We start from the raw sequence: 18910 nt of genomic DNA, 5'->3' as shown, positions 1-18910 counted from the left end.
TAAACTTTCAGAACTTTGTCTGTGATTAGTCATTTTACTTGGAATATGGGCCTTGTGTGCGTGCTTTGTTCTGCAACATGAATGTCCCTGAACACATTACTGAACACATTTCTTTGTTCCCCTACTTGCTTGGAAAGGTTTCGTGCTCCGACATCTATGGATTTGTCATTGCAATTGTCCGTAGCAGCTGTTGGGTGCAACAGTAAAATTACGAATGGATGTGCAGTAAAATAGACAAGGATCCACATCATTGTAGAGGATCCCCTACAGAATCCGAGCTAAATATACCAGGACAGAAATAGTGTGCATTATATTTATCATCCTAGACACATTCAGGTCTCTAGTTTTCTATGAATTTTTTAAGTTTTTGAATCTAATTCAACATATTCTGTGGTCACATGTGACAGAGACCGTAGATTCAGGACACAGAAAGGGAGATTACTGTAATGCTCACTTAGGGGCACTATGCTGTTCCGTCTCTCTGCCATTTCTGCGATGCGTTATTCTTGTTTTTGCCATGAAGATGGAATGAAAGTCGCAAGTTTCATTATATGCAAACTTCAAGTGTTCAAGGTTGAAGGGGAGGAAAATGAGTTGTTGCTCCCAGCTATTGAAATGTTATTTTTAATTTGTGACCCAGACCCCACCCTGTTTTTTTCACTACCCTGGGATGACACCCTGTCGGCTTCGCCATTGCACACTTGTCTGATTATTATTTTTATTTATTTATTTCCTCCCCTCCCTGCCTTACTATGACAGTCTTTTACCCGATTCGGCAATTCCCTCTGCATGCTGGCTGTCAGGCCGAGGAATCTGTCCAGTACTGTGTGTCCAGATATTACTGGAATAATTACACTCCTTGACTCTTTGTTTTGACGAGTGTCCAAGCCCTGCATGTCTGTCTATACAGCTGGTGGGGGGGTGGCAACAAGATTGACGTCAGGCAATTCCAGTTTTTGCTGTGTCTAGTAGCCTGACTTGTCAGTGATCACAGACCTACAGTCTCCCTAAGATACATATTGCCATTTTCATTCATTACATTTTTATGTCTATTTCACCTGCAGCTTGTGCTGGTTTATCATGAGTGCAGCATAGCAGATAACAGATTTCCTGATCGACATGGGTGTCTTTGTCATGCTCATTTCCTGTCCTGTCCCTCCCACACGCGTCTCGGGGTGACAGTCCGCTTCCTCAGGCTACGCCTCCCTCGCTCCATTTGCATCCGAATGCCTGCCGGCTGCAGGTTCACCCCAGGGTCCATAACGCGAGCGTGGGCACAGTGGGAGGTGCCATTTTCCAACAGAAGGGTGGGGTGGGCAGCAATGGAGGCCAGATTCTCTCTTTGAGGGAGGTGGGGGGCGGATCCACCATCCCCTGTTGGAATAACAATAAACAGAAATGCATTAGACAGAAGCCGTCACAGGTGTGAACGGTGAAGCCAAGGAGGGATATTTACCTACTTGGCATTTCCACTGAGCATATTAGCCAGCAATAATGGGGGCTTAACGTGGCTGTTTTGCATATGACTAAAATTTAATTGAGATTCCACCCTAAAGGTAATAATGTACATTTACGGTGAGGGGTTCGTGCGTCGTTTTCAGATGATCGTAATCCCCGTTTATCCCGGTAACTTATGACATGCAATTAGCAGCGTCACGTCTCAGGAGATGTGGGTTTAATAGGAACAATGGTCCAACGCTGAGCCCTTCTGTTACAGCTGAAGATTCGCAGGGAGAATGAAGGTTAATTTGCAGCAACACAAATACTGTCTAATACTTGAAAACTGGATTTTTTTGATTGTCTGCTCAGACATGCTGCTTGTTGTGACAGGGCTGAAGATTTGACAGGGCTGTAGAAGGTTTGCTGCAACCTTGAGTTTAAAACAGAGAAATCGAGCACGAGGCTTGTTTTATAATAACTGATGTCTCTTCAAGATTTTATGTTTCTCATCTGTACCTTGGGGGGACTTATTATGGGATCAGGGTAGATGGCTAATCAAGAGTTCCAAGCAAGCAGAAACGCCTAGTAAATAGCAACAGCAACTAATGATCATCGGGGTAACAGAAGCAATTTGGCTTGTGGACGCAATATACTTCAGCACATGGCATCAATTAGGGGCTTTCTGCTTCAGTTTGCTGTTAATAAGCAATGAAAGCGTGCTCTGTAATGGGCCTGCTTGCGTTTATATAAGGTATACAAACGCAGACCCTATTCCACAAGGCTCAGGACAGGGAGAGCCCTGGACAGGATGCTAGTACATCACAGGGCACATAAATAATTTAAATAGAGAGTAATCTAAAAAGCATGTCTTTGAACAATGACAGGAAACCCATCTGACGACAAGGCAAGCAGGCAAGATCTACACAGACATAGAGCTTCGATTTTTTGCATGTAAGCAAGTCTTAGGGGGAGCTCTGACTTTGCTTTTATAAAGGTTCCATGCAGCACGTGTTATCATGGGAGTTTAAGGGCTGCCTCACCATCTGTCCTGAAGATGCCTGAAACTTGTCTTTAAAAAGTACAAATTTGACAAGATGGATAAACTTCTTGCCTGCCTGTATCTCCCTCAGATGTAGACTTTATTCTTCAAGTCAGACCCAGATGGGTATCTGCACATTTATTAACATACGGCTGAATAAAACAGCCGAAAAGACAAGCAGGCTACAAAACCCACGTCTTTTTGCTTTGAGGAAATGATGTCTTCAAATAAAATGTGGCTTTTGTCTCTTCAGTTAATGTGTGTGAAAATTAAGAATGATAGTGAGTCAGTACCCAAAAGAAAGCCGTGTGCCTGGCTTTGAATTAATTACAGTTTGAAATACATTTAGCATTAATATATGTTATAAATCTGATGCTGAGGGTGGGGCTGTTGGCACGACTCCTGGGTAGCGGCCTGTCCTCCTCTATATTCTGTGGGTTCAGGAAAGTTCATACTTGTTTTGTTGTAGAGATTTACCCCTTTCTTTGTGCTGCCGTAATCCTGCAATTCCTCTGTCTAATCTGTGACATTAATCTTACTGCTATGCACCAAATTATATTACTGGAGGTTTTTTATTATTCTTATTTTCAATACGTTTTTGTATCTCTTTGCTTTTTCTCATGCATAAACAAGCACATTCTGGGATGGGTAACCTGTGTGTACACAGCCTGTGTGTATTATGAGTAGGCTATGCTTTTAAAGTGCATGTCCTTGGTAAAAGCTGCATTTTGATCACAGTGGCTGTCAGAAATCGGCATGGCGTCCACCCCTGGTCCGAGCAGAACGGTACAGTAGGATACTGATGCTAAATGCAAGTGGGGGAAGATGCCCCTGTTGAGATGTTGAGAGCTCAGATGAAAGGAGGTGAGCATTTATTCCTGATGGCGGCTGCTGACACTTTGAAGGTATATGGTCGGGCCCTGCGCTCTCAGAGCTTTTCCCCTCTCACACATAGTGCTCCTTTCAGAGGTGCTCTATGTCTCTTTAACTAGGTCGCCTTTGGTTTGGAGGCTGTACAGTTGCATGCAGTATGACTGTTTGTATGGGGTGGTTTGGTAATTAGGGCCCCCGCGGGGCTCTGCTACACCTGCAGCCCCGCCCGCTTCCCAGGAGCCTTCATCCTGGACCGAGGCCTGAGGTCTCAGACATGTTCCACGCTGCTCAACAGCCATATTGGCATGGGCCCTGAGCGCATGGATTGCGTGTAGCCCGCCTTGCATGAAGAAAGCGGCAGGCTCGGTGTCGAGCAGACAGACTGTCGTGGCGGCATCCTGGCAGGTCTGGAGGACGTGTTTACCTGAATATCTTAAAGGCAGGCTGTGTGCTTCTGTGCTTAGAGGTGTGGGGGGCGGCGAATTAGACAGCTGAAAAGTATGCCTCTCCAAGTCTGTTCATTTTGATTTATAAAATAAACATAATAATTATTTAATTATACATGAAATGTTTGCAAGAGATCAAGATTTCATATTAGCTGCTGACAGGTCGTGTTTAATTTTGCTTTCCAGTCTGCCGTTTGGCTGCAACCGTTTCTTGTACGATAACAAATAATGGCTTTTGTCATCTACTCACTTAAGTATCCTGCAGTCGTTGCCACGGCAATGGTTTTAGCTGCATTATTCCCAAAGGCCGTGTTTACAGTCAATTCACAAGAACGTGAGGAATTATGGGTTGCTGCAAGAGCGGCACGAAACAGACTGCAGCCACAAATACCAGTATTCTGAAACGCCCTGGTTCTGATGGATTCCGTTGGCTGGCTGAACATCATGTTACATTTTGAAGCTTGTCACAGCCCATGACGATACACTGTCAAATGGAGAAAAAGCTGTTGGTTCTCCTAATACCTGTTGATTACTTTCCAGTGAAGCACAAATCCGGAACACAGTAGGACCACTTACAGAGGAATATTGATTACAAAATAATAGTCGAACATATTCTAAAGCTTCCAGACAGCCTAATAAAATGGCTGCACATTATCTATAAAAAATCCCCTTATCTGGCCATCTTTTGAAGGTGCCCCATGCCATTATCATCCCAGTTAACACTTCAGGTGTGGAGGGCTGGACTGGCAGGATGGATGGGTGCCCCCCTTTGTACGACTCCGCGCCACATTCCGTAATTATGTCACCGGCCAGTGGCCACTGCGGCTCCCATCCACACAGAGATCAGTCACATATTTTCACTGCCCCCAGGATACTGTGAAATAATTACAGCAACCGTCACACATTTTGGACTGAACCAAAACAGGTGATATGAAAAATCTGCTGAAGATCTGGGAGCTATGTAAAACTTCGACAGCATCCAAAGTCTCGAGGCATTATCTCAGAAGATGGAATGTGTGATTAGGACATGTTATCTGAGATTCCTGGCTTTTCCATGGACAGAGTTCGTAACTATGTCCGATATAACGTTTTCCTAAATGATCTGTCTAGCCTTATTCGGCCATCAAAGGTGTGATATCAGGTATCATGTGGATATTAGATCAGATGGAAATTTTCACGTCAGTTTTTTCTTAATTTAATTTAGTTTTCCTTCCCTGCTATACCATGAAATACCAGACTACTGAGGAAATGGAAGGGTTGATACCATGCTTTGAATTGCCTGGTGTAAAACCAGACTGGATTAGATGAAGGGTGTGAATGTTAAAAATGTTGTTGTCATTACTCCTCTATTAGGATGGAACAAAGAACAGCCTGAAAAAAATATTTTTGACCAATTAATTCTGCATTAAGTTACTGACAGAAACCACCTGGGAGACCTTAACCTCGGTAACCCCCGGGGAGGGGGGGGGCACCTTGCCCTCACACCTGTCCGCTTCTGTCGGTTATTAACGCTGCCAGATTCCTGCATAGGTCTTGGCTTTGAGGACCAAAGCCACATCGGAATCATACTGTAGGGTGACGCACCTAGAAAAAAGGAGGGGAAGACAAAGCCCCCCCCATGTGATCCCTGCTGTCCTAATTACAAAGGCTTAAATGGCAGATTAAAATGTCCTCTATCACTGATCTCACCTGTCTCAAATAAGTCTGCCGTGTGCTCAGCATCTCTCCAGGGTCAAATCCACACCTGTGCCCCCCACCCCACCCCCCACCTTCAAATGTTAATTGTCTGGATTGAAGAGGAGGGACACTTTGCATCTTTCGTTTTATCCGGCCTTGTCTTTTTTATGGGCCTATTTATGCTGTCTGTCCCTTTTGGCACTTGGCTTTCTTTTAAAAGTATAACCCCCCCCCCCCGCCCCCCCAGCCACACGACTACAGGAAATGGCTCCTTTGTCACTGTTGCTTTTAACAGCTGTCCTCGAGGTATACCTCTGCAATTACACGGCCATTACTGCTTGTTAGTCTCAGAAAAATGCGTCCGGTTGAGAAAATGAAATTACCCAATGTCTTCAAACGCGGCGTATGGGTTTGTGCTGCTCCTCCATGATCTCTCTCTCTTCATAAATCCCTCTCTGATCGCCACAGATCAGGGCACTGGCATGTAATAGCCACCTAACAGCTATTTCTGTTATTTTCTCTGTTTTTTAATCTTTTACGGAATTTTGGGAAAATTTAACTAATACAATCATAATCTTGCTTGTTGTGTCTACTACCAGGAAATGTTTTCACTAATTCTCCAATTTTTACATATCAGTTAGTTCAGTGGCAGATATTACTGAAATATTATGGTAAAATGTAGCAGAAGAGGCCCAGCAACAATAGTTCCATTGAGAAATTACTTAATGTACAGATCCTTGACATGTTGCCTTGATACAGAACAATGGTTGTCTGTTACAATCAAGCATCAATCTATACATCCATCCATCCATTTTCCAAACTGCTTATCCTACTGGGTCGCGGGGGGTCCGGAGCCTATCCTGGAAGCAATGGGCACGAGACAGGGAACAACCCAGGATGGGGGGCCAGCCCATCACAGGGCACACTCACACACCATTCACTCTCACATGCACACCTATGGGCAATTTAGCAACTCCAATTAGCCTCAGAATGTCTTTGGACTGTGGGGGGAAACCGGAGTACCTGGAGTACTCCCCACGACGACATGGGGAGAACATGCAAACTCCACACACATGTAACCGAGGCGGAGACTCGAACCCGGGTCCCAGAGGTGTGAGGCATGGTGCTAACCACTGCACCACCATGCCGCCCCCATCAGTCTATACATAAATAATCAATTTGACAAGACACTGTAGCGACAGATTTTTTTTTTTGTCTTCTAAGCCGCAAACTCAGTGTTTTTACCTTAAAAATACTGTCAGGCTTTAGTTCTTGCAAAGTTCTTATTTGGACAACATGCTAAATGATCTGCTTTCATTTTATGTATTTGCTTAGTTGACAATGTGAGTTTAACACTCCATATAAAACACTGAGATATTCACTGATGGGGTGGATTATACACTCATTAGAGACTGTAAAATACTGGCAATTGCCTGAACTTTTGAAGTAAAAATATGTCTCACAGTTGATTTGATTTTTATTGATTCAGTTTTGACACTAAATCCTTATTTAAACATATCCTACTCATTTCTTCTTTATCTCACTCTTAGAAATCTCACACATTTTCTGGAAACTCTAGGAAAATAAAATTGCCTCATTAATAAATGTATCCCCACAAAGTTATATATAGCATGTGACTCAGAGTTTGTCAGTGCAAGGAAGAACAGCTTCTTCTTGATGTGCCCCTGAGTAAAAGCACTTAACTGTTTGTAAAACACAGAACAGCACTAAGCATCTTGAAATCTATGTAGCAACTAAAATACGCAATAATATTCATGCTTCATTAATTGATCTGTAATGCATATACATCCTCCTGATGTATTATCGTTTTGTATTTCTTTTAAAATGACTGTACCTCAGATTCTTAAGCACTACTTTCTTGCATGACAGAAAGCCAGGCCTTACTGTGTAAAACGTGTGTGAGCACAAACAGCAGAGACACTCCCTGCTTCATGTTTAGCCAACAACGTAACAGAGCACGGCCTGCAATCAGCCGCGCTCTGCCAAGATCGCGTCCCCACTGCAACGTGACACCTGGGAAACTTCTAAATGCGGCTCCATAAATTTGCACAACGGAGGGGTAGCAGTAATCCTGTGCCCCGCCCCCTGCCCAAAGCCCATCTTCTTTCGACAGGCCCTCCGATCAGTCTGCCTGCCCCCGGCCTTGTCAGGCGCTTCCAAGGCTGCAAATGGAAGCCCTGCTCACCCCTTTGACGTGTCCCGCTGCACCTCGAGCACAGAGGAAACCTGCAGCTCAGATGTGTTCATCACATGCACCCCCCACATGCACAAAACACTACAGGGCTGCAAAAGCTTAAATTGAACCAGCCATCTTGTACAGGGCACAAGCTAGAGGACACCCCAGACAGGTGGCGGCTCCGCTGCAGGATGCTCACAGATAGCTGGGGGGCAGATCCCCCCCCCCCCCCCCAAACCTGAGGTGTGACGCTACAGTGCCACAATCCGTCATCTCTCTGGAGTGACAAAATGGTCCTTCGCATAGGGCATGTGCTTGTCTGGACCACATGATGTTTTATTGCATTAATAGGTATTGATTTCAGCTTTTTGTGTTTTTTTTTAATATATATATATATGTACATTTTTTATGTGCTCCCCTCTGGGTAGGACTTTGAAGAACGTAGTCAGGCATTAGCAGCCGTCATTCCCCACTGTTTGGAAGGGAATATGTAATGAAAAGAACCTTTTGTTAATAGAAGACGTTTGTCCTTTCGCTTAGTACAGAGTCTCCTGGTGCACTTTATTGCCTGCTGATGAGATCGTCAGTGTGTATTGGGATTCATTTCCTCGCACTGGGATCAAAGTTACTTGCACTGTAGAATGGCTCGATCACCCCTCTGATCAACGTAAAAGTCCTGTAGGCTGTGAACGGCAAGTTCAGAGAGATGACGCATCTCATGCACGATGCGCAGATCTATGCTTCTTGCGTGGAGCAAACCGTGGCATATATGTGCATGGCAACAGGGCAAGAAAAAGCTGATTGGATCAAGCCCTGGCTGGTTTTGGAGGGATGTATTCCGGAGAATAAGGACCTTGAACTATTTCTGTAAAAAGAAAATAAATCCATCTTGCTTTTCATTGGGTGCAAGCATCTGCAGAGCAGCTCGAAGACACACAGTGTTGCATTACAAATGCGGCGAATTGGGAAATCTTTCTGGCTGGTGGACATTTCGGCCCAATTAAGCTAATCTAAAACGATAGGCAGCCGCTGTGCGACGGGTTCTTAGAGGACATTTGGGTTGCGAGCAGTGCGGCAGCGGCTGTGCAAGGACGGGCCATCCCTGAACACTGAGATCCCCTGAACACTGAGATGCCCTGAACACTGAGATGCCCTGGACACTGAGGGTCAAAGCGGCCATTAACACCGACATGTGACCTGCTCCGGTGTAAGTGACAGAGCTGAGCATGTGGGAGGTGCCTGTGAGTCCTGCTCGCTCACTGCACAGCATCCCGGGCAGGCAGCTGCACCGTAGCCTGTCCCAGATGCTCAGGGGCCGCATGCAGCTGCTGCTTCGCCAACCAACACGCGCCAGGCTGCCCCAGCTCTCCTCCACAGGATGGCAGAGGCACGGCGCTGCCTGGCTTGGCGAGCGGCATGCCCCACTGGGTCACGCCACTCCAGGAACATTAGCTGCGGTACCCAGCGGCAGAGCCAAGGCGAGCACTGTGGCCTGCATGAAGCCGGTGGGCAGACAGGAGATGAAGGACGCATCTTAAAGCAGCCTGTCCTTCAACCTGCTCCTTGCTGTATTACGGAAAGGCAGAATATGGGCGTTTATGCCAGCAGCGCATAGCCAGAGAATCTGTGACAGGCACAGATTCCACTTGTTAACATTGTTAATAGTTTTATGATTTGTCAGTTTTCAGTTTAATTAGGGTTTCATTTGCAGGAAAAAGCTAAATTACCGCCTGTCTAAGAAGAAAATGAACCTATGTCATGATTTCCTGCACTCGTATGTTTTAAATGAACAAATAAATAGATAACTGCATCAATATTCTCGTTAGTCATACAAGTGATATATAATCATTCTAGGTTGTAGCAGTTTTCTGGCAAAAAGGTTGTGCTGAACTGACCGATGTACAGGTATTACGTTTTTGTTACAAGCGAATGCATGCAGTGCACTTTCTTCAGAAAACCCCAGTAGCCATCGATTGCAGCAAAGTTTTTTTTTTAAGCTGAGCACTGAGCAGAGAGAGAAAATGAACTAAGTGAAGTTGTGACTCGCAGGAAATGCAAAGTTTCAGGGGGGAGGGGGGAGAGGAAAACAGCAGAGTGGTGACAGAGTGCTGGTCACCGACCACCGTGTCCAGCTGATTTTGGCACCATGATGTCACTTTAAGCCCCCTACAGTCCATAAATGGGCTACACCGGGGGGGCCAGCTTTGCCTGTCCACACAATTGAGGCAATCGAATGAACAGAAGGAGGCTGTGGGCTGGAATACTCCGGAACCTGGCTTCTGCAAGCGCCATGCTCCGCGGAGGAGACACAGGGTGAAAAACGAGATTCTCATGAAGGATCTGGCCACAGCTCCTAATGGGTCTGTTTGTGCATTAGGCCGCTGCTCCGCCTTCGGGTTCCCGGTGCCGCTAGATCGAATGAAACATGAGCGGCCCACGTCTTTCCATGGAAGGGGGGCGTTGAGTCGCCTGGTCCTGATCCGAGATCGCATGTTAACAGGAAGCCCTTGGATCATTTGCTGTTACGCTTAGCGATGTTCTGAAGCAGTCATGAATGACTGGAGGATGCTGCCATATTTTGCATTACGTCTAACATAAAACTCCTTCCTGACACGTCAATAAACAGGAACCTGTTAAATGTCTACAAGCAATATCTTTTTTTTTTTTTTTTTAGCTGAGAGCCTGCTGTTTATTAAACTCTTGCTTATAGCTACACTATCTCCCCATTCTCTATAATACAGATATAATATTCCAACTATATGTGGCCGTATACTATGGGGAAAGAATACAATATACTTGTTTCATATTTCCTAATGCAATTTGTAGTGTATTAACTGTATGGCTCAAGGTCAAAGAAATACACAACGCATTAATAATCAATAAGCTAGTTCCTGTTTGAATACATAAATGCTCCGATATTTATTATTTATTCCCTGAAATGTTTTCGCTGAATTGACAATGAGTTTGAATGTGGAGGGTATAATACAGAAGGGGAGTGAATTTAATAGACGCAGCCCTGTGCGTGACGGGTGTAAGTCTCCAGCATGGCGTCAGTGTCATACACGCCGTCTACCTGGCATGGGACCTGAGGGCGCTGGGCAGGAACCTGGACGATTGGGGTCGAGACACTGAGTGCTTCTCAGCTAGTCGTCCATTCCCATGCTGGGTGCAGAAGGACGAGATGCAGCTCCCAACTAAACAGGACAATCTGTATTTTCACACAGGGATTTGATCATAAATCCCATTCCTTTTCATTAAGTCTGCACTGGGAGACCTTTCTTCTCCGCGTCGAAGGACAGGCAATCTCAAAAAAATGGTCAGACCGCCATCCATAGTCTTATTTTCCATCCTTTAAGCATTCTTCACTCCGTCCTCTTTACGGCTTACAGAACCAGTCCAAAGCAGTGACCCAACCGCTGACCTGTGGCTCACAGCGATTGCTGCGGTCTGTGATCACGGAGCAGCCAGAAGCATTAAACAGAAAAGAAGAAATGCTATCAAATTGTCCAAGCAGTAAGATAAATGTGAAACAGGTCACTTCTGTGCTGTATCCAAAGTGCATTAAACTTAAAGGCTGGGTGCATCCTTAAACGCTGCCATCATCCTGAAGTAATTATGGCTATCTGTGTGGTGCCTTTACACCCAAAAGGAAGGCAGTGCAGAGCCCTGTATTGAAGGTGCATGTGTGGTTAATGATCTCTCCGGATGGTAAATAGAAAAAGTCCAGTACTTTGAAGGATCATAGCTAAATAACTTGGTTTTGTGCCACTGTGAATCCTTTAGTCTATGTGTTAATATGTGCGATGACCTGTGGGTGTTGTGGAAGCCATCATTGGACCTACAGAGCTGATTCCTCTTGGGAAAAACAGAGATGCATCTCTGAGGAGTTCTCATGTCACTTCCGGTTTGTCATTTGCTCATGAAGCCGTTCATGATGTAGAAGCAGTGGCTCACCCAGGAAAGGAGCATTTAGCCTTTGCTGTGAGAGGTGGGCAGCCATGGTGCCCTGTCCATGTAGGCATCTTAAAATTCCAATCTAGAGCTTAAAAAACAGCAATTGAATACAAAATGTATATTGACCTCACGATAGTTTAGTTGTGACAGTCTTTGAATACTTATTTAGTATTGTCTCTCAGTGCAAACAGTGAACGACATTCGTATAAATGAGAGAGCATTGTACATGTTGATTAATTGCTACTCTGATATGTTACTGTAACCAGTAACCAACCAAAGACTTGAAGAATCTGATCTGCACTGCAAAGAATGAAGAATATTCTGTCGAATAAAATACCTTTTAGCATTAGTAATGATTTTGAAACCGATTCTGATTTCTAGCGACTCACAAAGTCTATTTAAACTATATCCATTGCTAGATCTGGATATTTTACTGGAGCAAGTTAAGTATTGAGATTAAAGAGAAAATACCCTGCAGAGGCTAAAAGGAGCAGAGATCAAGTCACTTTTCTTTTGTCGGAACTTTCCGACTTTCCGGCTTTCTTTAAAGAGGAGGCCTTATTCGTGGTCAGTGTTTCAGGGTCTTTGGTTTGTAAACACCATGGTGGGGGTGGGGGACGGATCAGACGATCCGTTTATATGTAAGGTTTTTCATGTTAGTGGAGGATGAGCGCATTAATTCATTTGCTTTTTATACAGCTGACAAGGCTAATAAGTGTATTTTTTTCTCGTGATGTAATGTATCAAATGCAAAGATTAGACTCGAGGTCAACCAGCACATCTTAGTTGTGATTGCTGCTATACTTTTCTCTAAGTATTCCTTGTGTTTTCTCTGCACAGGATCAGTTGGACACATCAAATGAAAGTCTGAAAAAAAATAACAACCCGGTTGTTTTTTCTCTCTTTTTTGAATTGAGATGAAAGGGTCTCGCAAAGAGAATCTCACTTGGTTATTCTATGTTGCTTGTCTGATTTGGGAGGTCTTCAAAGCCCCGTGACACAAATTTATGATACCAGCGTTGCTACTTTGCCAAAATGCTTCCCCTTTTCTTCATTCCAGTTCAGAGTATGTTACGAGTTCTCTCCAAATTCCACCGTACATCGATCATTAATAGAAGGCTAAGAAATAGACCTTATTTACTTCAAAGAGTGTGTTTTTCCTGTTTTTTTCTGTGTATATGGCTATTTGTACGTGGAAGTGTATTACATGTGGCAGTCTGACAGTGTTGTGAAGACAGCAGGGATTAATATATGTAAAGTTCACATCTTCCCTCTCTTGTTCCACAGAACATGAAGAGTGTGTTAATTGCACAGATGAATGCAGAGTGCTAGGTCACTCCGATAGGTGCTGGATGCCACAGTTCCCAGGGCCGGGAAACCAGGCAGAAGGCGCAGACTACCGTACCAACCTTTTCGTACCAGCCGGGATGGAGACACTGTTGGAGGCAGAGACCTGCGAGACCATCAATCCCAACGGGAAAAAGACATTCTGCACTTTTGGCAAGGAAAGGCGTGACCACACCATTCTGGTAGCCAATGTCAAACCGTACTTAAAAGCCAAGCGTGCTCTCAGCCCCCTCCTGCAGGAGGTCCCGTCAGCATCAAGCAGCCCCACCAAAATGTGCACGGCTCCCTGTACGTCCAGCCAAGTTCTCACAGACGGAGGTGATGCCCAGTCGGGAAGCAGCCAGTATGGACCCCCGGATGGACAGTGCGTGTCACCAAATAAACAGCTGAAGGACTCACCCTATCTGCCCCCCGACTTCATGTCCAAGACCCTGCTGGACGTCTCGTCCCGAGTCAGTCAGGACTCGTGCGAGATGGACTGCGTGTTGGAGCAGTTGGACCGTGGCACCTTTGAGCGGCGCCAGGATGCTGCCGATTCGGACCAGGTAGCCCAGGACATTGACAAGCTCTTGCAGGACTGCCAGGGAGGGAGCAAAGCCACATCAGTGCAGAAGTGAAGCTTAGGAAACTGCACAGAAACACAGAAAAGGACAAATGCTGGCATTTCAAACAGGACAAAGCCATTTGCAGTTAGAGATGGTGCTGTCAGACACCGGGGGTTTTTTTGAGTGGTAGAAGAACGGCTTTATAATTCACATCTTAAGTGCCCACCAGCTCTAAACGTTCACCTAAACGGCCCTGACCATTTCTTCACACGTGGCAGAGGACATGGAAGAAAGCTTCCACAGAGATGTCTGCAGAGATGGGCTCTTAATTGTGACAATCGATGTAAACGCAGAAGCGTTCACCCCCCCACCCCCACCCCCGTGCGGTCTACGTGACCGAGAAACGTGTATCTTCTCATATTTGGTGATTATTGATGTTTGACAAGCAAAAAGTCGTCTTCTGTTCAAGTTTGGTGAGAAAGAAGAAAAGTTACCATTCTTCATTCACTATTAATAATTGTCTGTGTAAGCTGTGTTCCCTATTTATCTGACACATAGTACATTCCAGATTGGTGAATAAATAAAGAAAAGACACACATTGGTGGTTGTGTAAGCTCCCCATTCCTCATGATCTCCCAAGTATAGTGATGTTCACCTGTCTCACCCTCACACTTCCTGTAAATAAGGGACTTGTTTCCTCTGCTCGGAGAAGATGTGTAAGGCATGTGAAAGCCAAAACACTTTTGTTATTTTGTGGAAGGTACTGTATAATCCAGTTAATAACAAAAATGTCCATGTTGCTTGTAAAGAATTGACAAAAGTTTGCGTGCTGAAGTCTGGTGTTCATCTGTAAACTTTAGAGGACACAGCTGTAAGGGGATGGTTCCTTTGCATTGTCACCACACCCAGTCTCATCTAATGTATACAGTTTAATGTGTTTACATCCCAATAACATATACTATTGATTTATTGCAATTTCTGTGCATATGAGCCAAATTGTCAAGTGTATAAGAGCTATATTGTGTATTTTATTAAATTAATATATCGTTGTGTTGCAATATACATGGGCTTATAATGTATTTGGCAGATGTTGCCTAAGTAGCCGTCGAACTCTATGAGTTTATTTTCCGTTCCTCTGCTCCTCATTCCACAGGATTGGGTAGCAGTCCTTCAAGAGCAGAGCCTGGGGTACATAAACTGCTCAATCGCACGCGAGCCAACCTTCAGAGAAACAATAGCCACATGTGTAAGTCCGCCCCACTAGGCGAAACCATTCCAAGGCAGCTAAATACCATTTTAAATGTGTTTGTTTTTAAAGGGGATAACCTGTCATCTGCAGTTCACCGCAGACCTCTGTATTACAAGCACCACATGGGATCTGCAGTTACATCGGAGAAGGCAGTCTTATTTATTTTCTTCTTTTGATATATAAGGACCAAAATGGTTCCTTTTGAGCAGTTTATGTATTTTGTGTAAGTTCTTTATCATGTTAACAGTTACTACACATTTGATCCTACCTGTAACCACAACTCCCGGTCTAATTTTGTATCTTTTTTCTTTATTTTGCTAAGCTCTGTTGTAGTACGTGGAGCAGAATTTGCATTGCTCATTAAAATTGTGTACAACAAAGTAGATCATCCACTTCTTCACTTTTTCGCATTGACAGAGAATTCCTTTTGAATCGTAAAATGAGATATCACTCTCATCCTTTTTTCATATTTACAACCTGTAAAAAATTGCAGAAACGGCCTAATTTGAATCTGAATATCATAATGCACTACAAGAATATAGATAATAGCCATAGAAATTGCATAGATTATTGGCCATAAATGCTCTGGTGTGTATATTATGGTTAAGCTCTATGCCGAAAAATATCAAAATCCACTGGCAAAAAATGACCATTCTGCAAATTCTCTGTAGTCCAACATTAGACTGCTGAGTCTGACTCAAGTGGTATGTGGTCTATGAATTCCATTTGTTTTTTAAAAAATCCCTTTCCCTCCAAATCCACACATATCTCCAAAAATACAGAATCCAGCTTGCAGGAATATTCTTCATGTCACGTCCTGCCCGTCGCATCCACCTGACCCTCCTGTCTCTTCCGGTCTCCTCCTGTCTCCTCCTGTCTCTTCCGGTCTCCTCCTGTCTCCTCCGGTCTCCTCCTGTCTCCTCCGGTCTCCCCCTGTCTTTTCCGGTCTCCTCCTGTCTCTTCCGGTCTCCTCCTGTCTCCTCCGGTCTCCTCCTGTCTCTTCCGGTCTCTTCCGGTCTCCTCCGGTCTCCTCCTGTCTCCTCCGGTCTCCTCCTGTCTCCTCCTGTCTCTTCCGGTCTCCTCCTGTCTCTTCCTGTCTTCTCTGGTCTCCTCCTGTCTCTTCCGGTCTCTTCCGGTCTCCTCCGGTCTCCTCCTGTCTCCTCCGGTCTCCTCCCTCACGTGACCCTGATGAGCCACACCTATTGCTTATTATCCCTCGTCAGTCAATATATTTCAGTACCTGTTCGTCGCTAGTCTGTTCTTTTCCGCCAGTCCTTGTGTCGCCTGTGTCCGTCCCAAAGTAAGTGTAACCCTCTTGGGAACCAGTTTGTTTCCCTATTCTTCTTTTGCCAATAAAGCCCCCCTTGTTTTCCTGAACACCTACCTTTGAGTCCTTCGTCCCTCGTATTGCAACACTTCAGTTTATTATTTTGCTTAACAAATGACCAGAAATCGGTCGGTCTTTTTGTTTTTTAGTGGTGGGGGTTATTTTATGTTGTTATGTTTTCAATGAGTTTTAATGGTGCGCTGCAACAAACACAGATATCCATTCTGCAAAAAGATAACAGAATTATTTTTTTCTTTCTACACTGACCATCATATTTTATTTAACTCCATATTTTATTTAAACTAGTTAAATGTGTGCTTTGGAGCTGGTAGCTAAAAGCCATAGTATTTGAATTTTACTTCTAAGAGTGTTTGTAGTGAATTTCATTTTTTTCCTTCATCTCTAGTGTATCCTTAATGTGATTCTACCCTCAGGCACTTTGCAACTCTTTATTGACATCATTTTGACTTGAAAATGTGGACTTTCTTTTATAATATTCTATAGTTTCATGCTTAGCTAAGGGTTTGTGTTCATTTTTGAGCCTGATAACATGGGGGACATAAGAGTGGCTTCCAGTGGAGTGTAAGGCGTGTCCCATTATCGTTGGGTTTCAGGCTTTTGCTGTGTAGCAGAGTGTAAATTGGTGAAACCAGCATGTAGCTCGAAATCTAACATAATGTCCACCTCTTTGTTGACACACTTGGTGTTGGCAAGTATTAATGCTGTAGAGGATTGGCAATTTTGGCTGTGCTGATTTGGACTGTGGACTGAAACTCAGCTGAGATGCTGATTTCCTCATCCCCCTTCAGAGAGCGGAGCTTTCGGGCCAGCAGCAGGTTTTCAGGCCTCATCTGTTGGGCTCCGTGCCTCTGCTTATCACCGAGGAGGGAGGGCAGGGGCAGCCACACCATTGCATGAAAGATCTCAACTGCTATCACCTAACAGCTCTGTTTGACGTTATTGATCTTAAAGGAATAATAATAATAATAATAATAAAAAACCAAATACTAATACAGCCGTTTTCCTCTCATTACTTTGGAAGGTTTGTGTGGTATTTTCTGTGAAGCCTTGTTTTCAGTCCTGTATTTTTTGCACCAACATGAAGGCAGTCTTAAGAAAACAAATTATCTTTGTAATTCTCAGTTAGGGGCTTATCTTAGTCCAGTGAGTGAACAACGGAGGCGGGGCGACCGCTGTCTCCCAGTCAGGTGACTGCCTGCTTTACTCTTGATTGGTTCCGCCTGCATCTCATTCCCGTTTGTCTCAAAATATTATCATGATTTTTTGACAGTGGCTTTGGAGCTGAACCTCACTTCAGAAATACACCTTGATGACATGTGAAGCATTTCATCTGTTTCCTCTTTCCCTACGAAATGGTTAGTTAAATACTTCATTTAATTTTTGTTGCCTGCTTTTTTCCTTAGTCTCATGCACCCTAAGAAGGAAATTTCTGTTAGTAAACCTAATCTTCCTTAACCTCCCATGTCATATAGTTCTGTTCGCCAATTCCCTCCAATCCATCCCACGCCAATTATCACTGTTGAAATCCTTCCAGTGTTTCTTCAGAGGAGTCAATGGGTCCTGGTTTCACGCTGTGCTTTAGCTTTTCTTTTCTGGTGTTTCCATCCCACAGCAAGTTAGAATTTCCAGCTAGATCAATAGTACTTGCATAACTGCTAATAGCTAGTTCCGGCTAACACTGCATATTATTGATTTGCTCTGTCAAAGTAACATGTACCAACTACTTACATGCATTTATATATGAAAAATACTGCTGAGATTTTATGAATAGAAATTCAAATGAAGAATCTGTTGTCCCATCAATTTGTAGCTTATGAATCTGGAAGTATCTTTGTATATGATTCTGTACTCCCTAAGCTCTGCATTGAATAAGTTAAGTTTATGTAACATGGATGATGATGTGCTGTGTTGTTTTAAACAGTTGTTTATTCACTTCCTGTACAAACCGACAACTCTTTTAATGATTATTTTCACAAACAATGCTAGTTTTTTGCATATGAAAATAATAATAATGCACATTAAATTGGGAGCCAATGTTTTGACTGAACGAAGCGTGGAAGCGCACGGCAATGCAGCATAAACACTGCTGAATGGTCTGTGTAGCTGCTTCTTCAAAGTCTGGCAGGAAATCAAAGGACATCAACTACTGCAAATATATCAGGATGACGCTGAAGCAACAGGGGACAGCCGTGGATGAGCCGCATAAGCTGAGAAGGTATCAGTAAGTCTGCGGAAGATGGCAGCCTCTTTAGAGTGTCCTACCGAAGATAAAAATGCTATAATCACAGCCAGTATGCATAACAAAATATTACATGTTGTTTGGATTCTATTTTTATATTGGAAAACAGATCACAAGAAAGGCAGCAGGAACAAAGATGACAAACAGGATAACACTGTAATCATTCCATTTTTAAGCAACTTATTTGCTAAGTGGTTTGAACTGTAATAACTGCATTTAATTAAAAGTGCTGAAATCATCATCCATGCTTAAAAATATCGTAAAGGTCATTCAGTATGATCGACCGAAATAACATGAGTTTCAACACTCTGAGTTATTTTAATAGTCTCTTCTGAGCGATACCTCTGGAAAGCAGAGTCTCTAAGAGGCAGACGCAAAAGAACCGATGGCAAGCCTGGGGCAAAAGCAGGAAGCGAGAACTGCTTAAAGCAAGGGGAAGAAACGCCTCGGAAAAAGGAAGTGAAAAAAAGGCACCCAGGGAATAAGACAGAGCAGTGGAGCACGGCATTTAGCCGGGCAAGGACGGCCGGCGCAAGCGATAGGGCCACATTAACGC

At 44.0% G+C, this 18910-nt stretch overlaps 1 protein-coding gene across 2 annotated transcripts in view; it reads left to right on the top strand.

The window, feature by feature from the left end:
* Positions 1-15147, top strand: part of LOC125710256 (protocadherin-17-like) — a 47447-nt gene extending 32300 nt beyond the window's left edge. For both annotated transcript variants that reach the window (XM_048979806.1, XM_048979805.1), the window contains exon 5: positions 12914-15147. In XM_048979806.1, coding sequence (XP_048835763.1) covers positions 12914-13590 — 677 coding nt within the window. In that variant the 3' untranslated portion in view covers positions 13591-15147. The remainder of the gene's footprint in view (positions 1-12913) is intronic.
* Positions 15148-18910: the final 3763 nt, after the last annotated feature.

The sequence above is a fragment of the Brienomyrus brachyistius genome, chromosome 16, assembly GCF_023856365.1.
Source record: "Brienomyrus brachyistius isolate T26 chromosome 16, BBRACH_0.4, whole genome shotgun sequence".
Taxonomy (NCBI): Eukaryota; Metazoa; Chordata; class Actinopteri; order Osteoglossiformes; family Mormyridae; genus Brienomyrus; species Brienomyrus brachyistius.
Note: the sequence above shows the minus strand (reverse complement) of the source record. Positions and strands in the feature narration are given on the sequence as shown.